Below are 13169 nucleotides of genomic sequence, written 5' to 3' on the forward strand. Positions count from 1 at the left end.
AGAGCAATGTGTTGCTGAGAAAAAGGTATATTCTGTGGATTTGGGGTGGATCGTTCTGTATATGTCTATTAGATCCACTTGGTCCAGCTCTGCATTCAAGTCTTGGATATCCTTGTTAATTTTCTGTCAAGTTGATCCATCTAATATTGACAGTGGAGTGCTGAAGTCTCCCACTGTTATTGCGTGGGAGTCTAAATCTCATTTTAGGTCATTAAGAACTTGCTTTATGTATCTAGGTGCTCCTATGTTGGGTCATGTATATTTAGGATAGTTAGCTCTTTTTGTTGGATTGATCCTTTTACCATTATGTAGTGTCCTTCTTTGTCCTTTTGATCTTTGTTGGTTTGAAGTCCATTTCATTAGAGACTAGGATTGCAAACCCTTTTTCTTGTTCTCCATTTGCTTGGTAAACCTTTTTCCATTCCTTTATTTTGAGTCTACATGTGTCTTTGTATGTGAGATGGGTTTCCTGAATACAGCACACCAATGGGTTCTGACTTTTTATCCAGTTTGCCAGTATGTGCCTTTTGATTGGGGTGTTTAGGCTATTTACATTCAATGTTACTATTGTTATGTGTGAATTTGATCCTGCCGTTTTGTTACTGGCTGGTTTTCTTTCCCATTAGTTGATGCATTTTCTTCATTGCATTTTTGGTCTTTGCCCACTGGTTTGCTTTTGCAGTGACTGGTACTTGTCCCTTTCCATGCTTAGTATTTCTTTCAGGAGCTCTTGTAGGGCAGGTCTGGTGTGACAGAATCTCTCTGTAATTGCTTGTCCATAAAGGATTTTATTTATCCTTCACTTACGAAGCTGGATATGAGATTCTCAGTTGAAAATTCTTTTCTTTAAGGATGTTGAATATTGGCCCCCGCTGTCTTCTGGCTTGTAGGGTTTTGCTGAGAGACCTGCTCTGAGTCTGATTGGCTTCCCTCTTTGGGTGACCTGACCTTTCTCTCTGGCTGCCCTTAGCATTTTTTCCTTCGTTTAAACCCTGGTGAATCTGAGAATTATGTGCCTTGGGGTTGCTGTTCTTGAGGAATATCTTTTTAGAGTTCTCTGTATTTCTTGAATTTGAAACTTGGACTGCCTTACTAGGCTTGGGGAGTTCTCCTAGATATCCTGGAGCATGTTTTCTAGCTTGGATTTATTCTCCCCATTATATTCAGGTACACCTATCAAGCGTAGATTAGGTCTTTTCACATAATCCTATATTTCTTTGAAGCTTTGTTCATTTCTTTTCACTCTTTTTTCTCTTGTCTTGCCTTCTCTTTTTATTTCATTGAGTTGATCTTCAGTCCCTGATATCCTTTCTTCTGTTAGATCGATTCGGCTATTAAAACTTTTGTTTGCTTCACGTACTTCTTGTGCTGTGTTTTGCAACTCCATCAAGTCGTTTATGTTCTTCTCTAAGCTGGTTATTCTAGTTAGCATTTTGTCTAACCTCTTTTCAAGGTTTTTGGTTTCTTTGCATTGAGTTAGAACGTGTTCCTTTAGCTCAGAAAAGTTTGTTATTATCCACCTTGTGAAGCCTGTTTCTGTCAACTCATCACACTCCTTCTCAGTCATGATGTGATCCTGTGTTGCTGAGGAGTTGTGATCTTTTGAAGGAGAAGAGGTGTTCTGGTCTTTGATGGTTTCATCTTTTTTGCACTGTTTTTTTCCCATCTTTGTGGGTTTACCTGGCTGTGTTTTTAAGGAGCTGCTTGATGAGGTCCCTTGTCTACCTGTGGAGGCACTACTGGGGTTCTAGGGACTCCTTAAGGTAACTAGGGAAGCTTCCTGTGTCTTTTTGTTTATACTGGGAGATTAGGGCTCCCCTCTTCTGCTGCTGGGTTGTCAAGAACGCCATCTCGTTGCTATGTAGGCTTCCTGTGTTTTTTGTTAAAACATGTAGCCCAGTCCCACTCCTCTAATGGTGGGTTGTGCCCTTCCTCCACTGGGCTGGATCATTCAGGAATCAGCTCAGACTGCGGCACTGGCTGCACAACCCACTAGAGTCAGAGCTTCAGCCCTCAGGGGTTTGTGGGGGAGAGTAGGGACCCACCCAGCAGCACCTGGCCGTCTCCCCCTTTTAGCTTCCTCTCTCTCCAGTCATAGGGTAGGGGCCTGCCCAGCTGCTCCCACTTAACAGCTGCCTGTCTCTCCGGGTGGGGGGAGGGGGCAATAGCTCATTCCACAGGTTCTGCTGGACCAGACCCATTAAAATGCACCTGGTACCTCAGTTGGAGCTAGGACATCTCTGGATTTCTGCATCTCTCTTGCTGGTTGTTGTGTGCTGGAGTTGTATCTATTCAGCCATCTTGGATCCAGAACTATACATAGCTATTTTCTTGCACTTTAGGTTTTGGAGTACATGTGAAGAACATGCAGGATTGTTGCATAGATACACAAATGGCAAAGTGGTTTACTGCCCCCATCCCAGTCACCTATATCTGGCATGTTTCCCTATGTTAGCCCTCCCCAACTGCCTGCCCAGCAATGTCCCTCCCCTAGTCCCCCTGCAACAGACCTCAGTGTGTGATGCTCCGCTCCTTGTGTCCATGTGTTCTCATACTTCAGCACCCACAAATGAGTGAAATCATGCAGTGTTTGATTTTCAGTTCGTGTCAGTTTCCTGAGAATGATGCACTGTGGTCTGAGAGACTGTTATGATTTCCATTCTTTTGCATTTTCCAAGGAGTGATTTACTTCCAATTTTGTGGTCAATTTTAGACTAAGTGTGATGTGGTGCTGAGAAGAATATATATTCTGTGGATTGGGGGTGGAGAGTTCTGTAAATGTCTACTAGGTTTGCTTGTTCCATATCTGAGTTCAAGTCCTGGATATCCTTGTTAATTTTGTCTTGTTGATCTTTCTACAGATAGATAGTGGAGTGTTAAAGTCTCCCACTATTATTGTGTGGGAGTCTAAGTCTCCTTGTAGGTCATTAAGAACATGCTTTATGTATCTGGGTGCTCCTGTTTTGGGTATTTATATATTTAGGATCGTTAGCTCTTCTTGTTGCGTTTAGCCTTTTATCATTATATAATGCTCTTGTCTCTTTTGATCTTTGTTGGTTTAAATTATATTTTATCAGAGACTTGCACTGCAACTCATGCTTTGTTTTTTCATTTGCTTGGTAAATCTTCCTCCATCCCTTTATTTTAAACCTATGTGTATCCTTGCATGTGAGATGGGTTTCCTGGATATAGCACACCAATGAGTTTTTACCTCTTTTCCAATTTGCCAGCCTGTGTCTTTTGATTGGAGCATTTAGCCCATTTACATTTAAGGTTAATATTGTTATGTGTGAATTTGATCCTGCCATTTTGATGCTAGCTGGTTGTTTTGACCATTAGTTGATGTAGTTTCTTCATTGTATCAATGGTCTTTACCATTTGGTATGTTTTTGGAGTGGCTGGTACTGGTTGTTCCTTTCCATGTTTAGTGCTTCTTTCAGGAGCTCTTGTAAGGCAGGCCTGGTGGTGATTAAATCTCTGAGCAATTGCTTGTTCATAAAGGATTTTATTTCTCCTTCACTTATGAAGGTAATTTTGGCTGGATATGAAATTCTAGGTTGAAAATTATTTTCTTTAAGGCTGTTGAATATTGGCCCCCACTCTCTTCTGGCCTGACCTTTCTCTTTGGTTGCCCTTAGCACTTTTTCCTTCATTTCAACCCTGGTGAATCTGACAATTATGTGCCTTGGGGTTGCTCTTCTTGAGGAATATCTTTGTGGTGTTCTCTGTGTTTCCTGGAGTTGAATAGTGGCCTGACTTGCTAGATTGGGGAAGTTCTCCTGGATAGTATCCTGAAGAGTGTTTTCCAGCTTGGATTCATTTTCTGTCACATTCAGATACAGCTATCAAATGTAGTATAGGTCTTTTCACATAATCCCATATTTCTTGGAGGCCTTGTTCATTTCATTTTACTTTTTTTTTTCTCTGTTCTTGCCTTCTCATTTTATTTCACTGAATTGATCTTCAAGCTCTGATATCCTTTCTTCTGCTTGGTCGATTCAGCTGTTGAAACTTGTTTATGCTTTGCAAAGTTCTAGTGTTGTGTTTTGCAGCTCCATCATTCATTTATATTCTTGTCTAAGCTGTTTATTCTCATTGGCATTTCATCAAACTTTTTTAAGGTTCTTAGTTTCTTTGCATTGGGTTAGAACATGTTCTTTTAGCTCAAAGAAGTTTGTTATTACCCACTTTCTGAAGCCTTTTTCTGTCAATTCATCAGACTTATTCTCCATCCACCCTTGTTGCCTTGCTGGTGAGGAGTTGTGATCCCTTGGAGGAGGATCTAGTTTTGGGTGTGTTCGTCCTTTTTGCACTGGTTTCTTCCCATCTTTGTGGATTTAGCTACCTGTGGTCTTTGTAGTTGGTGACTTTTGGATGGGGTCTGAGTGGACATCCTTTTGTTGATGATGAAGTTATTTCTGTTTTTTAGTTTTCCTTTTAACAGGCCACTCTGCTGTAGGACTGCTGGAGGTCCACTCCAGACCCTGCTTGCCAGGGGATCACAGGCAGCAGCTGAACTGTAAGGTTTGCTGCCAGTTTCTTCTATTATCTTTGTCCCAGTAAGATACATGCCAGATGTCAGCCTGAGCTCTCCTTTATGATGTGTCTCTTTGGTTATATGAAGGTTGGGGAACTGCTTGAGAATATAGTCTGTCCCTTACAGGAATTCAAGTGCTGAGCTGTGAGATCCATTGTTCCATTCACAGATCCTGGGCTGGTACATTTAAGTCTGCTGCAGTGGAACTCGTAATCACCTTTTTTTCCCAGGTGCTCTGTCCTGGGAATATGGGCTTTATTTATAAGTTCCTGACGTGCTGTTGTCTTTTTTCAGAGATGCCTTTCCCAGCGAGGAAGTAGTCTAGTCACAGTCTGCCAGCAGAGGCATTGCTGAGCTGCAGAGGGCTCTGCCCAGCTGCTGTTTGAACTTCCTTGAGGTTTTGTTTATAGAGGTATAGTTAGAACTGCCTGGGTAATGGTGGATGCCCTTCCTCCCATAGAGCTGGACCATCCTGGGTCCAGCCATGCTTGCCGTGAAACTCTCAATCCAGAGCATTTCAGATTGCTGGTCTTTGTTGGGGTAGGAACTGCTGAACCAGATCACCTAGCTCCCTGTTTCAGCCCCCTTTTTTTCAGCTGAATGGGCGACACTGTCTCCCAGGTGTTCCAGGTGCCAGTTGAAATTGCATCCAGAATTGTGTGAGTTTTTGTGTGGAGACCCACTGCGCTGGCCTAAACAGCCGTGCTGGAGACTCATGGTGCTCTTCTGTCTGGGAATCTCCTAGTCTGTGGGCAGTAAAAATTCGTTTGGAAATGTGGTGGTCATTTACCCTCTGCATTCTCACTGGGAAATGCACTCCAAAGCTGTTCCTATTTGGCCATCTTGGATCATCATCCTATAGCTTTTCTTAAAAGTAAGTTTTCCCACTTATTTGATAAATAAGACTGGTGTATTCATCCTGGACATAGGCATTTGATTAAGAAATAGTGAATCAATTCAAATAATAAAAATGTGTTAAATTAATTTTTAGTTGAAAGCAATAAATGTAATCTGAAATAGTATCATTGTGTTATAAAGCACATTTCCAAAGCACCTTTTTGTGTTCTTGTAACGCCCTCTGAGGTAGGTACTGTAGATATTCTTATCTAGGAACAAAGAAAGTAACAACCAATTTGCCCCAGTCATTGGAAGTGCTGGGAACAGGAATTTAGCTCTTTCCAATCCTCCGCCAGTGTTCTGTATACTACACCAGGACTCCGAGTCAGTATAGTGCAAATTCACCTGGAATGCTTTAAAAATGCACACACATGCGCACACACACAGAGCACAGAAATAAAATTACAACATTACATAACACTTTACTTGCATAGTCATTTTGCCTATAGTAGAAAAGTCCTTCTAGAATTTACATATTTAATTAGACATTCAAGATAGGAGCTACTTAGTCTCAGCTAATCCAGCCAATTTGGTACTTGCCAGGAAGACGAATGGAAGCTCTCAGTAAAATGAGCCATAGCAGTTGAGGAAAGCAGTAGGAACTTTCAGTCCATAGAGTGTTGTACATGGCTAATAACATTTTTCCACTCAGTGTATTGTACAGCACTCACAGAACAATAAGACTGGCAAAGTAAAATGAGCTTAAAAATGCATTTCCTGGCAGCTTTTGGAATATTTTTTTTAAACACACACGTTTCATATACAACTCAATGAGTTTTGAATGTTTCCATATGGTCATGCATAGGCTTTTTTTTTTTTAATCTAACGACATAATTACACTGTATTTGCATATGATGAACCCTATTATATTGTCCTGCTTATACATTTTAAAGTTGCCTTAAGTAGATAAAGTCTGTTCAAGGTTTTTAAACAAAATTTCTTCTCCCCACAAGTTAAATCATTAAATCTAATAAAGGAAGTGAGAAAAATACTGATTTTGTTAGTTGCAGAGTCACCAAGAAGCTTTTCCAAGGCTAGAGGAATCTTATTGATTGCAGATAAATAGAGGCTCTGGCCAATTGTGTGGAATATAAGACTCAATTGAAAATAAGTATTGGTGAAACTGGCGTTACAAAACAAGAATAAATAATGGATTTTTATGTGCCTTGCATATCTAGGGATGATTCAGATGCCTATTTGTAAACTTATCTTCTGTCAAATATGAAATACTAATTCTGGTCTTCAGAATTAGCTATAACTAATACAATTTGGGTAGACCTGAACATTTACTTGTAATTAGTAAATCACAGATTAGAAATCACAGAAGGTGGGTCCCATAACAAAATACGTAAGTAAGGGTTAGGTCAATAATTAGACAAGGCACAATGTGGATTAAAAGAGTACCTAATGATTTTCCCAAATGCAATTTTCTACCCTAGGAAGCTACCATTTAAAATGACAACCTTTTGGCTCTTACTTTAAGAAAAATGAGGTAGGCTAGGAGCAGTGGCTGATGCCTATAACCCCAGCATTTTGGGAGGCCAAGGCTGGCAGATCACCTGAGGTCAGGAGTTCAAGATCAACCTTGCCAACATGGTGAAACTCCATCTCTACTAAAAATACAAAGGGCGCCTGTGTTCCCAACTACTCAGGAGGCTGAGGCAGGAGAATCACTTGAACTTGGAAGGCAGAGGTTGCACTGAGCTGAGATCACACCACTGAACTCCAGCCTGGGAGACAGTGCAAGGCTCCATCTCGAAAAGAAAAAAAAAGAAAATGGGATAAAACACCAGAGATTGAAGTTGCTTAGCTTTCCCTAAGATATCATCATCTAGATTATAAATGTAGTGAGGACGTTTCACTCATAAATTGTCATGTCTCAGAAAAATTCACTTCTAAATTATAATCTAGAAGATATCATTTGGATTATAAATGTAAACCCTTAATTTGAGATCATTTCACTCGGAAGAATGTCAATCATTTTTCATAGGAAACATATACTGACAGATTATTTTTATTGTTACTCTTTGTTTTTTGTTTGTTTTTCCTAGTAGGTGTTTTCTCCATGAAGATGGTCCCAGAACACTCCTCTAAACTAACCTACCCTCCTTGAAACGTTAACTACCAGATCTAATTTGCTGTCATTCCTTCTTCCCTCCCTGAATGCTATTGCCTTTCAAAGTGTTGTAGCTAAAATGAAGCATAATCTCAGAGCAGCTCTACTAATCATGCTGTGGGTGGAGGTTTTATGAAAAATTGACCATGCCTGTCTTGCTAAGTTAGTACTTAGAATGCATTTGGAAATAAACTTGAAGGTCAATTAGTGTATTTGATTATATTTCAAATGATAGCATAAACTGTAAGGAATATATATTCAAATGAAAGAATTCCATGGACTAATAGGATAAAATGAAGCTAAAGGCATATTAAAGTAACAAAATAGTTACCAGCTATATCAGCTATAATCAGTTTTAAGAAGATAATGTAACACTTTAATTATCATGTGTCTATAAATTGGGTTTAATTTCTTGGCAGGAAAACGGTTGTCTGCCCTATCATTGATGTGATTAGTGATGATACCTTTGAATATATGGCTGGGTCAGACATGACTTATGGGGGCTTTAACTGGAAACTGAATTTCCGCTGGTATCCTGTTCCCCAAAGAGAAATGGACAGGAGGAAAGGAGACAGAACATTACCTGTCAGGTATGTAGATCATATCTCTTGAAGATTATATAGATTCCCATAAAAACTAAGGAATATTGTAGTTTTCTGTTCTTTTTAGTCATATCCTCATTATGATATATATATATATATACACACACACATACATACACACACACACACACACACGATTATGACCCTTTATATGATCATATTAAAATCAATAACAATATTAAATCTAATTTAAATTAGTATAGGCAAACATTAAGTATTGGCAAAAATGCTAAATATCTTTTGAAGCTTTATGTATTCTTATATTCAAAATATATTTACTGTGAATTTGCTACCTGACAGAAATGTGCTAGCCTTGACACTTCAAATAAATGTGTGTCTTACTTTTTAAAGTATATGGTTTATAATAGAAGTGTTCTCAACATTGAAATATCCAAAAATATTTTGGTAAATATTCTAAATATACCATGTTTAAAAAGCTATCTTCCTTATAGATTTCATAGATCCATCTGTAAAATTTTAATGTATTCAAAATTATGAAGGGTTTATTGCCCCAAAATACTTCAAATACTACTTAAGTTGGAATATTGATTAGTAACATATGGGCTTACTTGTAATAAAAAACATATACATCTCTGTCTGTATAAGCATTACCCACTTTATTGACCAAAAAAAAAAAAAAAAAAACTATCATCATCTTTCTACTTAAACACATTGTGGACTTCTTACCTGAAACTGAAAATCGGTTTCCTGAAAAATACTTTGGGAAGCATTCACTAGTTTAGTTCTTTAAAGATGAATTTGGCAAATCATCCTTCCTTTGGAACATGAGAGAAACACCCTAACATTTTTAAACCATATACTTTAAGTCCTTACTTAGCACTGTGGGGCAAGTTTTTGGAAACTGCAACTTGAAGTAAAATACCAGAAAACACTGTCATGTATCTTATAGTGAAAGGACATTGAACTTAAAAAGGATGTTACTTGAGGACCTTTTATTTGTCATTTCACTTAAAGCTGCAACAGCATTAAGTGAAGACTGACTTACTGTATATAAAATCCATGATTTGAATAAGAATGTCTGGTAACCTACTGAAGGGATGACTTATCTATTATCACCTACTTAATTATATAATGAATTAATTAAAATTAAACTCTAAAAATTGGCTAATGGAAGAGAATGGCTGAAGGCATTTGCTACTGAACAATTAAATATTATGGAAATTAACTTCTTAAAGAGATCTGTTACATCAAAGAGAAAAATAAAACATGACTTCTAACATTTGTATAAAGCCATGTAAGTTATCATGTCAATATTTAAAATGTAACTTAGTAGTCTTAAGTCTTTTATAATCTTCAAATTCACCAAGTCTTATTTATACTTACCTTTAAAAACCTGAGAAAATATAGTGGCTCATGTTACCATCATTTATTAGAAATCATATTTTCCCAAATTGCTTTCATTTAGTGTTAGCTGATTTTTAAACTTTAGATTCCAAGTGAAATCTATCAGAATGCTTGACCAATATACTTAATGTTTTTATTCTTTTGAAAATGCTGTTTATAAGAAAGCATGTTTATACTCATTAAAAAAAAACTGGCAAAAGACATGCTTTATTTATGTTCTCACAGAGTCAAAAGGAAGATAAGAGGTAGCCAATATTCACAGTAAGAAATTACTGATCTCATTCATAAAATAAACATCTATGTAGAAATCAATCATTATTACTTACCTTTCATTAAATAAAACAAAAGATGAATCATCTAACTTGCTATATTTTAACCATAATTTATGTGGTTGTATTGCAGTAACATGAGAACTGATAAACTCTCCATATATTTTGTCTGCTTCAGTAACTGCACATCATTTTATTTCCTAACATGCTGAGGAAGCTGAAGCAAGAGAAACAGAGAAACCTCAGTCTTTGCTGAAGTTTCTAGATTTTTATGGCAAAAGGTTAATTAATTCATGGGCTCTGTTGTAACAGCCTGCAGGTAATTTTCATCAGCACAACTGTAATGTGAACTTGCTTCCAACTTATAATCTATTACTTGAAGATGTGATCATTTTTCTCACAGTCATACAAACAGATAAATCATTCTAGGTGTTGAAGACAATTTTTTTCCTACTTGATTAACAGAATTCTAAATAGCTAAAGTGATGAAAATGAAGCTGAAATTTTAATTTTTGTAGTGGAATGCTTCATTAAAAATGTCAGTTATGACAGAACTTTGTAGTCACTATAATTGGCTAGTCATCATTCAGAATACAATCATGCATCTGCTTACATTGAAAGTGAAGTTGAACTTGTGACCTAAATCAGTTATACTACATTTAAAGTAAAGTTTAACATGGTTATTCTTATTTTTCTCTTGCCAACTTCTGGGCTTTGGTATTTTCATTTTCATAATAAATGGAGTTTGTGAAATACTTGTTATTTTTCTAACTATGGAATAACATACATAATTCTTAATATATAGTTTTCTTTAATCAGGAAACTTTCCTTGACATTTAATAATCAAATTATATGACTTTTCAAGAATATTTCAATTATGTGTGCAACAAATAGTACTTTTTTAAACTGAAGTCATAAAACTAGGAGCTTTTATGTGAAATATGCTCTGTAGAAGTGTTTTACTTTTCAAAAATTACCAACGCTTTATAAATGAGATGTTTTAAATAAAAATCTGGATTTCCCACTACTAATAAGTTAGAAGATCTTACTACGGTGGCCCGGGATTCTTACCTGGCACCATCAGTGGAGTTTAGTAGAAACTGCCCATGTAGAAATGGAATTAATACTTGTCCCAAACTCCACAACTCCTTCTAATTATGTCCTTGACTTGGAGGCTGAGGGTCATTTGCCATTTGTCATTATTCTTGGACTTGAAGAAATATTTCTCTGTACCTGTGTCTCAACAAAAGGGAGAAAATATATTTATTGTAACAAATCCACTTTATGTAATTAACTTTATCTGGCTATAATCTTTTGAAGTTTTGACCCTGGTCATAGAGGCTACTGCCTAGGAAATGGCTGGGTTTGAAACTCATCAAGCATATCACCCCTGTATAACTATGCATATACATTACCTAATGGAATAGGCAAGTAGTAGCAAAGATACATGATAATGCAAATAATCCTCTAAATCATTTAATTAATTTGGGGATTAATTATGCATTTTTTATAATGCATACAAATTGGAGGTGATCTGGTTTAGGCTACTGAAATAAGTTTGATTCCATACACAAAACATACGCATACAAACTGTTAGGCACTATGCCAAGTTCCACACATACAAACATGGGTAAGGCAACCTCTCCTGTAAAATTGCTCACTCTCTGGCACTGGCTGCAGGTATGCTGGATGAGGGCAGGAGTCTAGTGTAAGTGGTCCAAGTGTGGGTGTACAGGAATATATGTACTACTAAAGTGATGTGGACCTCTAGAAATGAGCCTGGCTTAAGTCTTATTGATTGATTTAGTCCTTAATTATGCCCTGTAGGTGAATCTCAATAAATAATTATAAAGATATTTATTTCCACTTTAATTTCACACTGACTAAAATAGATTTTTTAAATTAAAAACCTATTGGTAATTTCTAAGTAAATTTAACTTTTTTTTACCCTTCACATCTTATGGACTCCTTTACATGCAATCACCACTAATATTATTAATATGACTGCCTTCATTTTTACTTCAGGTACCATGTTGAGTATATTTCTAAAGTAAAACAAAAGAGTTTTAGTTGTTCTTATAATTCTAATATAGCAATAAACATAGATGTTACTGGTTTTTATTTCAGACCTATTTTACTTGATTTTATAAGTTTTTTATTAGCATTCACCTGATCTCAATTTTTCACTTAATTAGAATTAGGAGTTTATGAAGATCAAATAAATCAAGTAACATTATTAATGTCTCTGATTATGATTGTATTTTATCATGAAAAACTCATAGAATGTTCATATATATTATCTCTTCTATCATTGTAGTGTGATCATAGAAGCAGCATTGAAGCTAGCTTTGGAGGATCTGATTTTATTTCAAGCTCCTCCAATTGGGAAATTACCTAGTCTTCTCAACTATAAAATGGAAAATTATTCTCCCTGCGTTGCTTAACTCGTGAAGTGTTATAAAATATTGAAATGAGCAATGTCCTTGACATGAATTAGATTTTAAATTTATCTCTGATGATGTAACATATATATTGCAAAATAAATGTGACAAGTACCTAAAAGGATAAAGAAGAACACCAATAAGCCACCCCTTTCAGAATGTGGTTGCATTTTCTTCCAAGGCATTTCTATTCAATTTCTCTACAATGTGAAAGTTGATATAGTATCAATATTTTTCTATGCCATTAATATTTTTCCCCACGTAGGTTTTAATGCCTTCAAATGTCTAAATTACTTAGGTTGTTCCCCTATTTTTTGTGTGTGACTAAAGTTCATCAAGAGTTTGTTTGAAGTTTATTTTTTTACCAATTATTTTTTCTGTATCTAGTTTTTGCATATGAAGTGGTCGCTTTAGAATTACGCAGTTGAACAACATGAAATTTGCTTTAATATTCCTGATATCTCCTGCCAATTTAATTCCTCCCCAAAAATATTATCACTGCTTCCAATTTATAATTTCACTAGTTAGAATAAATTGAAAACACAAATGTTACTCTATAAAATCTTATACAAATATAAGACAAAGTTTTTTATATTTAATAGCAACCAATTTACTTAATTTTTATCAGATTATTTTAGATTTTTTTCAATACAATCATAAGATACGTTTGGATTGGAGAAAAGAAACAGAAGTAGATACCACCAAAACCTTTAAAGCACTCTATACAATAAAAGGTATGAAAACAACAGCACAGGGAAAGGTCAACATTGTGAGCAGAACAAAGACCAGAGGAAAGAATTAACTTTGGAATGCTCAATTAGTCAACCTCCTTGCTTACTCTTGTTAAAATTTAATGTCTATTGATTAAGTAAAAATTCACACCTCCAATAAAAATGTTTGAATCTATATTCTATGAAAAAAAGTACATTTATATTATATTAC

General features: G+C 36.2%; 1 protein-coding gene across 8 annotated transcripts in view; it reads left to right on the forward strand.

Moving 5' to 3' along the window:
• GALNT13 (polypeptide N-acetylgalactosaminyltransferase 13) overlaps window positions 1-13169 on the forward strand; it is a 593565-nt gene that overhangs the window by 368801 nt on the left and 211595 nt on the right. For all 8 annotated transcript variants that reach the window (XM_032286428.1, XM_032286423.1, XM_032286422.1 and 5 more), the window contains one exon: window positions 7970-8140. In XM_032286428.1, coding sequence (XP_032142319.1) covers window positions 7970-8140 — 171 coding nt within the window. The remainder of the gene's footprint in view (window positions 1-7969; window positions 8141-13169) is intronic.

The sequence above is a fragment of the Sapajus apella genome, unplaced genomic scaffold, assembly GCF_009761245.1.
Source record: "Sapajus apella isolate SASKATOON/1434 unplaced genomic scaffold, GSC_monkey_1.0 scaffold18, whole genome shotgun sequence".
Lineage (NCBI taxonomy): Eukaryota > Metazoa > Chordata > Mammalia > Primates > Cebidae > Sapajus > Sapajus apella.